This window comes from Hyposmocoma kahamanoa, unplaced genomic scaffold (assembly GCF_003589595.1).
Source record: "Hyposmocoma kahamanoa isolate Upper Pololo Valley unplaced genomic scaffold, ASM358959v1 98972, whole genome shotgun sequence".
Lineage (NCBI taxonomy): Eukaryota > Metazoa > Arthropoda > Insecta > Lepidoptera > Cosmopterigidae > Hyposmocoma > Hyposmocoma kahamanoa.
In genome coordinates, this window is record NW_020655740.1 from 1,380,977 (window position 1) to 1,394,739 (window position 13,763).

The following is a 13,763-nucleotide window of genomic DNA, read 5'->3' on the forward strand; positions in this document are numbered from 1 at the left end:
TTCTTTGTTTACTTCCTCTTCTTTTTTTTTCTTTCTTTCTTTCATTCTTTTCATTCTTTAAAAAAAATAATACATTATTAAAATTTCGTCTTCATCCATTTCGAGCGAACACACACTACCGACTTCCAAAAGAACATACAAGCGACTGCAGTGCATCAAACGATTCTGTCGTGCAAACGACAAGGAGGCTGTCGTGAAACGACAAATTGTCGTCACGATCTAGTGGGAACAGCTAGTCACGACAGTTGTTCAACGATAAAAAATCGTCCACGACAGATAGTCGTAATATGGGAACAGGCTAGACACGATAGTCGTCCAAAGATAATAAAACGTGACGACATAGTGGGAACGCGCCCTAAGAGTGGGCATCCATCATCCTGCATTGAAGTCCGCCTATTTATTTTGAATGTCTTAGAGCACATAGCACTATATGCTCCATAGATTTAGTATAATATGCTCATAGGACTATATGCTCTAAGATGAATGTAGTCGCAGCGTGCAAGCCATACTGCAAACATTTAGAACTTGTAGTTAAAGAATTTACTACACTTTGCTAATATTATTTATAAACAAAATTGTAATAGTACATTATGATACAAGTGTGCTAAGTTGGTCATTACACACGAGGCGTTATTACTCGCGCGAGCCGCAGGCGAGCGCGATAAGAAAGCCGAGAGTGTAATGATCAAAGCACACGTGTTTCATACGACGTTTTTCAACACATTTGCGAGGAAAATGAAACAAACTTGAGTAAAATGGAAATAAAAATAGCTTTATTTGGCATTAATTAAAAGTTTCATATGCAGCCATGTATTTTTCTCTGGATTTCGAAGGTAATAAACTGTCACTTGCGTTTTGTGCCTCTGTGAGGATTTCGGGCGGTGTTAAATCCATCAAAATGTTTTCTTCCGTGCTTGAGCAGGACATTTTAAACACCTAGGTAATTATCTAACACACAGCGTATATAAATGTTTCGAACGTATCAATGGAAATTGGCGCGCAGAGTTATTTTTTCTGCGCCTGGCGCCGCGGCGCGGATATGCGCGCGCAGGTGCTTCGGCAATAATGAGACTTAGGTGAAATTCCTAAACAGCCAATGCGAAATAATATAAATATGTCCTTATTTCACTCAAATTCGTGTAAAATATTATCCAAAATAAGTAATTTTATTCAATTAAAGTTTTATAGGTGTATATTGTGTATGTTTTTCTATATTTATCACATCAAATAAGAAATATAAATTTATTAATAAAAATATTATTTGTGAGGTAAGACTACACAACCGTATTAAACAGAAATAAAAAAAAAACTGTGACCCTGTTTGTTTGGGATTACTGTCATTGTAATTTGAATCTTATAATATGTAGGTTAGAGCTGTTTTTTTTAATAGACCAAGTTAATTTCAAAGACATAACCCGGATAATTTAAGAATGCATAGTTTTAATACATAGGCCTTGTTGTGAGATACATCTTAATCCGGTTAAGCCTATACTTATTACACACACGTTTTGTAATATAATTACAAACGCGTGTTCAATAGCTAGGTTTATGAGCCTAAAAGCGATACAATAAGAAGCCCGTTACGAGCAAATGTGTTGAAAAATATATTTTGCTATCACTCCTTCAACTTCAACTTTTGTGTCTATGGCTCTGTCGTTTTGCGCGACGATTTTGCCAATGTCAGGGCTGAAAGACATGTGTAGCGGTGGTGAGATAGTTTGCCGATTATTAAAATACTTCGGCGGTTTTTATTATATTTTTCCGACATTTTTTTGACAAGGTTAAACATGACATTTAAACATATTTCTTCTTTTTGACCATTGAGTTTCATGGAACATCATGCTCAAACTCTAACACAAACCTGCAAGATTATACGCGGGCCATATGCAGGATAGTGTGTGAGCAGTAGATGAGTAATACTACTCATGCAGATAGTGAATGGACCGTTTTAAAGTGGGCATTCATTGTCCTGCACTGCAGTCCGTCTAGCCTTCTGATTACGAATGTAATCAATGAATGAAGCCATCCTGCAATTCTGTAAATCCTGCATTGCATCCTGCGAGACTTCACACGTGGGCCATACGCTGGATAGTGTGTGAAGTCTCCTGCCTGCGCGGCGGACTGCCAATCTGCCAATACTGCCATACAGGTAGTGAATGGGCCTTTTTAAAGCTTGTTTGTGGTGAAACCTGCCTGGCCTGTGGCTGTGACCTCCTTGTGAGTATAGTGTTCTGTGGCTGTGACAGTGACAGACTTATAATCTTTTTTGTGAGTTGCCCGGGCCCCGGTGATTCAGATGAGTTATGCATGAGTTTCAGTTGCAGTGTCGGCAATAATTTTAGGGGTGGAAACTTCATAGTCGCGCTTTGATGTATCGGTAATTTCATTGATGCCAATTATAGGGACTCCAAAATGCCTGTGGAACAGATTCAGTACAGCGAGCGATATAGCGACGACATTTATGAATACAGGTAAGTTTTGTTTGCCGCACTGAAATCGTAGCATTGTTTGGTTTCAAACAGAAGACGTGCTGGTTTCCAGTGAGTAGCAAAATATAATATTTGATTCTGTATACATATTATAGATTAATGAAAAAAGGTTTTGATTGCAGACATGTAATTTTGCCGGCGGACATTGCTCGGCTGGTGCCCAAGTCCCACCTAATGACCGAGACAGAATGGCGCAATCTCGGCGTGCAGCAGAGTCCGAACTGGTTGCATTTTATGATCCACAATCCTGAGCCGCATGTGCTCCTCTTCCGGAGGCCCCGCACAGATGCACAGTAATCTAAATTCAAGAATAGGTGGACGAAAATATTTTATTCATATGTGTATGTGCCAGGTGTGTGTATGTGTGTGTGTTGTGGTAGTATTTAAAATAAAGAACAATTCAATTTAACAACCTACTCTACCAAACCACTCTGTCAAACCAAAATACTCCATCCAAGTCCCAATATATAGTTTTGTAATTTCTTTACAACAAGAGTGCTACTTGTTATCAATTTACTAGTTTCCAACATTGACCTACCAATAAAAGGACTCAGAGTCTAATACAAAAAGCCGGGAAAAAAATGGACAAAGTTAACCTATTATATGTAGTGATGTAATAATTTGTTGGTAGGTCTTTTTTTCAATAAAAATAGCTTATTTTGCAAAGGATAATTAATATTCTGTAATATCTTATGTATAAAGTATCTAAGTTAAATGCATCTTTTTAAGTTATTAATGTGAAAAATTTGACAATACTGAAAATTTCTTGTGGCAGCCTTTTCCTGAAACTGCTGCACTTGGTACTATAGTGTATTGGTTGGACACGGTCGTACTGCATATGGTACTACAATTTCTCTTTTAAGACGAAACAACAAAGCAACAAATTAAATTATGAGGCAACAAAGTCTTGTCAGTAATGTCACAATTTTCAATGTGTGACTTTACATGAAAATATAGTATCTATCTCACCACCGCACTACATGTCTTTCAACCCTGATGTTGGCGAAATTGTTGCGCAAAACGACGGAGCCATAGATACAAAAGTTGAAGTTGATAATGTGAAGTTCTGTTAGGTTCCGTTGAATTGAAAAATGCAATGCAAATTTCATTTTCTGGGCCGTTCCTGAAATTCCCAGAGGTAAGTACAACTTTCTCAAACCGAGAATAATGCTTGTGCGTCTATGTATGTCTAGATTTTTACTAATTTTCTTGAAGTGGAAATGCAAAAGCTTTGAACATTCCTTAACTTTTACTTTGTCGAAGTTCATTGGTTGTCCATAACAACCAGAAATAACAAGTCTGTCTCGGATCCGCGAATGAAGCAAATTAAGAGTTAATGCTTATTTAATTTTTATACTTTGTCACCTCATATTTTAATTAATACCTACTATTATTACAAAAGATAAATTTGTAGTACCATAAGTATGACACACAGACTATACAAAAATGTGACAAGTGTGCTGAAGTAAAATCCGAAAACTGATTTTGATAACTCCTTCGGGATGTGGAAGCCCTCGGCTGGGAGTGTGTTGTTCAGTTGAATGGAGATTACGTTGAAGAATGCCGCCATACCTACATTACATACAAGCCAGATAATGAGTAATAGACCCTGGGAAGACTGAGGTCGAAAGTCAGGTATTTTTGGGACGGACCTCATGTCTAATTGTGTGCATTTTGTCAAATACTGCCACATCAGTATAAAATATTTTTGTTTTGGCTCTGCAGTCAAGAATTTGAGCGGTTGAGCCTGCCTTATCCTTGTAAAGTTATAAAAACGTGATATTCTTTAATACAATCCTGTTACTGTAATACAAGATAAGCCCTTAATAAATAGTTAGTTGTGTCAAAAGTATACACTAAGCCGATAATTTTGTCTGCTCTTATCGTAATGTAATTTATCACCCTTGGTTTTCCTTGGACACAGTGCCTGTTTTAAAGTCAGTCATCTGACCTGATAATCTTGTAATCTGGTAATTTTAAAATCTGACCACTTTGTTTAACAGTATCTCTGTATCCACATAATTAATACACTTTTTGTTACTGTAACTCTATATAATTTAGTTGCATATACTACAAATAATATGTTCAAAGATTTTTTTGCTTGTGAAGCATTTGCATTAGTGCCACTATTCACATGTTGAAGGATATAAATAGGATATTATTACTCTGAGCCATGTAATGAAATTATCACACAATACAGAGTATCAGATGCCTCAACTTGATATAATGAGTAGCAAGACTTATTTATGTTCAAATCTTTGGTTTTTGTTGTAAACAGTTAGGTAGGTACCCAATAGGTTTAGATGTCCTGAGAGCGGAATATTATTTTTAGAACTGGCTGTATGATAGTACTATTTGTATTATCAAATAGCAATGCTAGTTAAAAGAGTTTGTGCACGCTTTTGCCGTGCAAGTATTTCTAGCAGGATCTTCGATTTGGAGCTTCTTAATCCAAGGATTTTTTGCTTACTTATTTTGGTTGGTTTTAATAAGTCATTAAAAAATGACAGATTTTGTGAATTTTGATTACTGTGACATTATTTCCAATGAGTACTTTCTATGTCATTTGGTTTAGAAGTTATTCACTATATGAATTTTCTGTCTGTCTACTACTTGTCAAGACCATTCAATGAATACAAAGTATCGTTTGATAAACCTAAAATCGCGTCATGGTCACGCGCTCCCTGAACGCCATTTGTCTACCAACTACTCGCCAAGATCAAACCAACAAGTCCAAACTCGGTGGGTCTATGTTTTAATAAAATAAGTTTTTGTGTCTTCCTTCGCACTCCATCAGCAGACCCTTGTCAGCGTCACGATGGGTCAACTCTAGTAGTTGAGGAGTTGGGTAACTGCTGCGGTAATATGTGTTGTCATATAAGGAAGTGCGACGTTGACAGTTTACAACTGAAAAAGTGAATAACTTTAATAACCAAAAAAGACTTGGTTCGTACCCATTTGGTACCTAATATTTTCAAACTCATAGCGCAATCATGAAGATACCAAAATTAAAAAAAAAAATTGTTTTTATTCTGTTGTCTAGGAAGATTATTACAATTTGGACCAATTGTGTAAACAATACTTGATTTCAATAAGAAAGAAAATATCCATAATGTTAACCTTAGAGTTAAGTCCAAACTCATTGTACCCGATTTCGTTTAACCAAGGTAAACGACTCTTTTATGGGGAACTGTATACGATTTTACAATAAGATTCCGGAGCATATATTAAGATTATCATGTCCTAAGTTAATAACTACATTAAAAATATTTCGATCGAAAAATCATATTACAAAATTGAAGACTACGTGTTAGATAATGATTGTATGAAAGACGACACGGCTCCAGAATCCACACAAATTTGATTCAAAGTGTATTCCATAGCATTTAAGTTTATTTGAAAAGAGCAATCCCTACAGTTTCTTGCTCGTTCTTCTCAGGGTCAGCGTAGTGAACGAGCAGTAGCTTAAATGTGACGTTTTGAAGTGTAAATTTACCTATGGAATAAATGATTCTTTGGCTTTGACTTCATAATGATTAATTAATCTATAAAGTCATAGGATCGACTGTCCTGTGGACTTTTTTTTGTTATTTAATATATACGTGTAAAAGTGTTATGATTGTTACCTGATTTAAGATCCTCAGTGGTGGTGTCATACACGTGAGCTATAAATTTACTCATAGTACCGTATGTGTTCACCTAAATATATTATAATATATTATTATTAATAGCGATAACGATTTATATATAATATATAAATCGTTAAATAAATAAAAACTTTCGGTTGACCACGTATAGCTCATGTGAACGACTTCATTGAGCAACGACTTTTGTTTTTAATAAACTTTAGTTACACAAGACAGTACTTTCTTTAATTTCAAGCACTAGAGTGTGCGATCGTTTTGTTTGCCCTTTCCTCTGGTGGTCCCCATTTCTCTTTCTCAATCTACTCTCAGCTAGATTCCAATGAATTCATGTTCAAGAAATGAGTGGGGCCCGCTCAGATTACAAAATAGCGTGGCTTATTCCAGCGTGACTGTGGTCGAGTCTTTCATATTTGACTAACCAGAAAATAAAATCGCTATTTATTCGGTTGTAGTCGCAAGAAACTATATTTAGTCGGACCGTCAAAAGTTATGGGTGTTTTACTGTCCAGCCTGGAATAAATTTATTCCAGCGACACCACCATTTCTCAATCTCGTGAATCTCGATCATGGTCACGCTGGAATAAGACACGCTAGACACACAGACATATCTAGATATATATCTATGCGTTACACCGTTCAGCAATTCTGGCGTACACGAGGTATTAGGTAGGTATATCTCTAGAAACCGGATAGGTGGCTCTACTGTGCCCCTAAAAGTAGGTACTAACTGGATATAATTTGATGAAATAAATTATTTGATTTTTTTATAATATCAAGTGACGGGACGATCAAGTCCTGTGGCTGATGGTGTCCATGACAGTTGCAGTGCCACTCAGATATAGATTTGATATTTGTAAAAATTCTATTAAATGTAAAACTATGATATTTAATTTTTTCCTATCCTTTAAGGATATTTCTCTGAGTATTGCAGTAAGCACTGAAAATCATACTCAAGTCCTTGCCGTTAGGGTCGTATTTCCAGTACTTGAAATCATACTCAAGTCTGCTCAAGTCCTGACTTGAGCATTGAGTAGAGTTCTGGAATACGACCTTTAGACTATTGTTTTTTCCATAGTATAAGGTTTGTCCACATTAATCAATTTGGATGAGTGAGTGTATTGACATAAGTTTGGACAGTTTTGACACTCATTCAAATAGTATGACAAATGAATGATTATTATACCTACTTGAATAATATGAATGTAACGGCGAGTCGCGCGCCGCACGTGATAATGTGCGGAATAATAGGAACGACAACTTTTGTAGTGACTGAATGCTTTCGGAGTGAGAGTGAGTTAGGCAAATAAGTAGTAGATAGAGGCGTATACGAGCAAACATGCAGTCACGTGCCGACAGCAAAAGTGTTTGTTGCGTGAAATGATTACCTACTGCTCGAATTTAGGTCGCTCGTTTAAAGGCGGCCCGGTTCGATCGTGACCGAGCAAGGATCTCCCTCCCTCCTTCGGGCGCGCAATAGTTTTGCGGAGGTGCAATGTGCGATGGCGTGACACCACGAGCAGTGGCAACCGCGCGTGCCAGGCACCAAATGGGTGGAGACCCGCCACCACTCGTAGGTAGTAGGGAAGTACGGGTGGGTACGACCCCTCCCAGACTCTCTTGTAAGTAGCAATAGCGTCAAAAGACGACACGAGCACTCAATCTCAAACAAGCAAATAAGAAAGTTAACTCGATATCTATGCTTAAATAAACAGTGTAGTTATTATTTAATTCCCTTCTCCGTCCATGTTTAATCGGGCCATCATAAGCAAGAATTTTTCGAGTATTAATATATACCTACGCCAAAATTTAAAGGACTCTACGTTGGCCACTATATCACATTGTTTTATCGGGGCGATATTGCAGGCAGTGATCATCTTTAGTACCTATTATTTGAAAATTGCAATAATTTTTTAACCTCGTTTCGCTTGACGGTCGTAATTTCATGTCATGCATTTAGCGTCGCATTACAGTTTTATGGAGCTTCTATGGGGCTCGATTTGCTAGCTCATATCATCGAACCATGCGTAATAAACGATCTAAATTCTTTACGATACTCTTCAAATACCTCATTATAATAAAACAAAATATGCTTTAAAATATTTTCGGATTCTTTACAGTCCCATGGTCAGTCAACCGTGACCATGGTACTTGTACAGGGCCCGAAACGTTGGTTTGTTTGAAATAACAAATATACGCGATTTAAATCCGGAAAAGTAGTTTCATTTCCTATGTGTAACAATCGTGAAAATCTAATAACTCGATATCTTTAAAATGCTTAAACTAGCTGGTAGGGATATTTGGATAAACGATCAAGAAGAATTCAGGATGTAGGCACAATACATAGTTGATGGGCCGCAGGTCGGAGACGTGCTCACTCTACGTTCAAATTCTAGTTACGCCTGTGCCACCACGTGGGGGTGGCGCAGGTGGTGGCGGCGACCACCTACGTTCACTGCAGAACGCGGCCGGGCTCACGCCGCGCGACCCGCGAAACTTGTTTTTTATTTAAGTTTGTTGGTCATGAGCACTAAAGACAAAGATATTTATACCCACCAAGTATACATATTGCAAAGTTTACAGAGCAAATAACTAGTTATGAATATTGGAAGATCGGATGCTTCGACTTCTACGGACGATATTAAGGTTAGTCATTACCTACCGAAACATTTTTATAGGAATCATTGTGTACTGTAATCATTCAACGTAGTCGTTTGTTGTTGATATCGCAAACAAGAACGGATTTGATAAAAGAAAATAGAATTATAGGTATGTTTATTTTCCTAGTGGCAAGAGTGCGTCTTGCCTGTCCATAACAGGGTGGCAGTACTTCCCTGAACAAGGAGCTCTACTGTTACTAAAATATTATATACATTGTTACAATATACACACATATACACACATCAAAAGTGTCTGGGGATCGAGGATTCACCAATTACTGTAAATCAGGTTAATACAAATGATTTTTTTTGGTCTATTTCATAATTAAAAAAATAAATAATTTAATATTTTTTTGTAAATATTTTTATTTTATTTTAATATGGTAAACAGGTCCATGTGGTAAACAAATATTTAAAAAAAAAACTTCGATCCTTAGACACTGTTGATGAGTGTTTATAAAGCTGCATGTTGAGACTCACTGATAGAAATAGAACGCATAGTTCTCGATACGGTGGAAAAAAATATTTATACCGTTGTTTGCGGATAGGTTCCAAGCAAAGGGAAAAATACGAGATGACCTGAATGCGGAAAATACAAAACAGTTATACAAAGCCCTGCAAAAACTATAATATACAAACGGGCTATATAAGCACATTTATGAGGCCAATATCCGCCGGAAGTAAAAAATATTCGAAATTAAAATAAAGAAGATGGCCACCATACAAATTTCAAAGTCTTCTGTCACGTAAACTTACAGTGGCCCAAGCACGAACATTTCAATCCTACGTCACGTTTTCGAATCGCCTTTACTACACGAAAACGTACACTACATTTCATGGGTATTAGATGCTGGAAGGAATCTCATATAGGGTAAAAGTGGTCAACAGCTGCCTATGTCAAAAACAAATCAAGTTGGCAAATTTAAATTGTTGGCCGAAGAAAAACTTGCTTGGATCCGGCTGAAAATTGACGAAGAAGTCTACATAATTAATTTGGGGTGCAAAGTTTTTTCCGCCCTTTTTTAATATGGCTGAAATAATTTGTAACGTTTTACTTGTTAAAAATGGCTGCTGAGAAACACTTGCTAAGATTCAGCTGAAAATTTACACGTGGAAGCTTCTGGGAGTGCCTAATAAAATGTTTTTATTTATTTACCATTTTTCAATAGGACAAACGAACAAGCGTTGGTTGGCGGCTGAAAAAAACCTCTAGGTCAATGGTCCCTATCGGTGTCTGATATTGATTTGCGGTCAAAATTTATTTTTTGAATTTTTATAGGTTTACCATGTAGGTTTATTACCTTGTTGTTGTTGCTATTTTTGGTAAAAAAAAAGTATTTTTTTAGTTTTTCGTTATAGCCGCCACATAAACGTTGTTTTGTTTATGTCGCTGAAGGCCGACATAAAAGAGCCATTTTCATTATGTGAAGAAAGGTCATACATATACCGAGGTCGTAGGCCAAGGTCCGCCGGAGAGCAAAGCCCGAAGACCGCACGCCACCGCGTACGTAGGTAGGGGAGACGTACCAAATATCGGATACTTTTTGAACGTTCGAAAAAAACACTAACATAATATTTTAAAATTATTATTATATTTATTGCAGTCACATTAATTGTCTATCTATAGACTTTACATTGGAAAATGAATTAAAGTTATATCTATGTTCTTTTATTTTTTATATAATTATTTTGTTTTTATTAGAAAAATCAATGATGTTTTCACATGTACCCTAATAATGGATATCCCGTACAGGGTATACTATTCAATGTTGGATATCCAGTGTCGGGTACACTCTATTGACCAGGGCAAGGATCATTTAAATAATGATCCTTTTAAATTTGCAAAAGCAGTAGGCAAAAAATCTAAACGGTCATCTTTTTTAATGATCCCCATCTAAGCAAATAATTAAACATTTAAATATGAGACACTATACAACCAGTGATGTAGGTACCCCAATATCGGATATCTAGTATTGTGGATACCTAGGTATCCAATATTGAGGTAACTACCTACTTGTACAATAATCGGTTACGAAAATTTCACCCTGCGTAATTATCGCTGAAATGCGTTAAGTTCTGTATTCTATGTATGCGCCTACCTAGTATATAACACTGTCACCAAATATAATATCACTTAAAGTATTTTAACAGCGTTCTGAATTCAACATCTGAAAAAATCGTCGAACGGAAAAATACACTTTGAATTTTGACAGCGAACTGAAGGCAAAAATTACTAACTAACAAAATATTCGTATCTAACTTACATTGACGATGTAGTTTTACTTTTTAAATAAGGATAGTGTTGTTTAGTTTTCATTATAGCAGGGTATATAATATTGAGCAGGTATCCAATATTTGGTATGTCTCCCTTAGTACCTACATCGAGTTTCTGTTATGAGTACCTCCTACAAGATTTCACAATTTGTTAAAAATGTAAGGCATACGCATACTTCCCAATGTCGTAGAAATAAGATACTTCTAGCGTTTTTGTATCTCTACCGGCTCTCTGTTAGATTCCTTATTCTTGGAAGTTGTGCCAAACGGGTTAGAAATATTTTAGGGAAAACATATAATAATAATAATGACAAACAATCACACCAATGTTCTTGTCTCAAATTAGGGAATTTCAAGTACTATGAGGCCAGAATAACGATAACTCTGAGGGCAATACCCAGAATATCCAGACCAGACCTACTTAAAATTGTTCGTTTACGAAATTGGCCCAAATCGGGTTTCAAACCTGGAACCTCAATCAATGTGCTGCCAAGCTTACAATATAAAATCACAATGTCGTAACTTGGAATACGAGCAACAAGAATTGAACTTTCAACGCTAAGCCAACAGGTTAAAGTTTAAACAATATGAATAGTCCAGAATTTGTTATTTCTGTTTAAATTAGAAACTACGACCAATCATTATTAAGATATCATAGTGTTCACAATTATGAATGAGGGAGCTTTGGCGACAGCGGTTCCATAGTAATCGAGGCTTAAGGCATTTCCATTGTCTTTTTTCTTTCCCTCCGTCCATTTGAATCCCCTACTGCGATCCCCTGGGGGATTCTTTCATATCTAAACCAGACCACACGCCGCAGGCCGTGCCGATTCCGGCCGTCCGGTGAGGTACAGAGCAAGTTACATAAAAAATATGTACCTAAATTAAACCTAAGTAGATGAGTAAGTTGCTAAACTTTGTATTGTTTAAAATTAAGTAAACATGTTTTGAGGGTGGTAACATTATGTTGGTACTTGTTGTGACAGGTTAGGCAAACTACGTTTGGCTACGGTAAAGAGATATTATTATAAAATTAATCTGTTATTGACGATTATCGGACTATTAAGTACTTTTACTTAACACGGTTTCGTCTGTCACAGGGTCGGCCGTTGTGCTTGTTTTACTTCGCACACCCATTCGGCGTGCTGTCGTGTGAGCCGCCTGCGGTGCTGACGGCGGCGTCCGCACCTGCACCTGCATCTGACGCGCCCGCACCCGCCAGCCCTAGTCCTCCCAGCGCTATGAGGCGCGCGCCCGCGCTCTGGCGCCGTCCCGATCCACACACTTTCGGGTCCCGTCTCCTGACTGTCGACCTCAGTTCTGTCGGGAACTCGCTCGCCTTCTCGTCGTCGACCGAGAGTGCTCGGTTGGACTCGCGCTCCGGACGTGATGACTTTTCAATGCGTCGCCCGGTACCCTATGGCCGTGCTCTGCCGCCGTTACGTTTACCGACGCCTCGGAACGCGTCCACATCGGACGACGCGTCGTTAGATGCTTGGGCACGTCGACCTCCTAACGAGCGCTTTGCCTTGCCTCCGCTTGATATGAACACAACGGTGGCGAGTGGTGTGCGCGTGGACTCGGACTCGGAACTCAGCTGTCGGGGAAGGGCCACTTCCCGACACGCGCCGCCCGCGGGGGTGCGTAAAGTGCGCCGGGCCCGTCTATGTCCGCGCACACTTACTGCGCGTGCTGCACTCGCCCGGCTTCTTAGACGAAAAGGTACTTACATCAAACCTGGAAACGTTTTTATACAAAATTATGCGACTTATTTACGATTGTATGAGGCGATTCCTAACACATACTTGTGACCACTTTCTACTCTAAGGTAGGGCAGCCTAATCTAAGAAGACGCATAATCCGATAACAGCAGGTACGTAATGTAGACAGCTGCGAAGTTGTTTACAATATGCATAACTTCTGTGTCATTTTGTAGTTAATTGGAGATTGTTGTGCGGAAAAATATAAAAAAATATTATTGAAAACCAAAAAACTGCGCTGCGTGGGCCTGAACATTTTTATGTATTTTCGTATTACTTTTTGGTGTTTTCAAATAGTGATATAGATACTAAATTAAACATAATATAGGTTTTCGCGATTGTTACACATAGGAAATGAAACTATTTTTCCGGATTTCTTTTTTTTTTTTTTTTTTTTTTCAGACATCTCAGGTCCATTTTGTTAGTAATACATCAAGATTAATATTTTGTTAGTAACAATTATTGTCTTATTAACTATGTTAGTAACAAATTAAATCATTTAATATTAAATAAGGCTACTCTGGACCGCATGTGACATGCATTCCAGTGCCTTATTATCGGGCAATCTACTCGTTCTAATATGGTGTTTAGGAGACCGCTGGTGCTGTCCCTTACGCGTCGCATCACTGAGGCTACCCTTTTGCGCAAGATAGTTTGAAAACTATCTACACGTGCCTCGGCAAACATACGAGACGCGCTGCAGAACCGGGGCAACCCCAGCAGTGTCCTAAACCCATTATTATATTGCACACGTAAGGCATCAAGCGATCTGCGAGTACATTTGGCCCACAGGCTGCACGTGTAGAAAGTCTGGCAGAAAGCCTTGAACAAAGTTATTTTGACTTCTGCATTACATCGTGCAAACCTGCGCGCCAACATGTTGCATCTCACTGACAATGCCCTACGCTCTCTTTCCACTTCCAGGTCATCAGAGAG

The 13,763-nt window shown here is 37.9% G+C and overlaps 2 protein-coding genes across 4 annotated transcripts in view; both read left to right on the plus strand.

Moving 5' to 3' along the window:
* Positions 1–2,253: 2,253 nt before the first annotated feature.
* On the plus strand, positions 2,254–5,636 carry LOC113238952 (cyclin-dependent kinases regulatory subunit-like). The gene is made up of 2 exons (XM_026475812.1): positions 2,254–2,471; positions 2,612–5,636. The coding sequence occupies exons 1-2, from the start codon at positions 2,413–2,415 to the stop codon at positions 2,784–2,786; spliced, it is 234 nt and encodes a 77-aa protein (XP_026331597.1). The 5' UTR covers positions 2,254–2,412; the 3' UTR covers positions 2,787–5,636.
* A 2,968-nt stretch (positions 5,637–8,604) lies between these two features.
* LOC113238949 overlaps positions 8,605–13,763 on the plus strand; it is a 48,490-nt gene continuing 43,331 nt past the window's right edge. For all 3 annotated transcript variants that reach the window (XM_026475804.1, XM_026475805.1, XM_026475806.1), the window contains exons 1-2: positions 8,605–8,779; positions 12,168–12,789. In XM_026475804.1, the coding sequence (XP_026331589.1) occupies positions 8,732–8,779; positions 12,168–12,789 (670 nt within the window). In that variant the 5' untranslated portion in view covers positions 8,605–8,731. The remainder of the gene's footprint in view (positions 8,780–12,167; positions 12,790–13,763) is intronic.

What these genes read in the sequence shown, in the direction of transcription:
- LOC113238952 (XM_026475812.1), top strand. Translation starts at nt 2,413, where the DNA reads ATGCCTGTGGAACAGATTCAGTACAGCGAGCGATATAGCGACGACATT. An exon ending in GACGACATTTATGAATACAG is followed by an intron (nt 2,472 to 2,611) that starts GTAAGTTTTGTT and finishes TTTTGATTGCAG; the next exon opens with ACATGTAATTTTGCCGGCGG.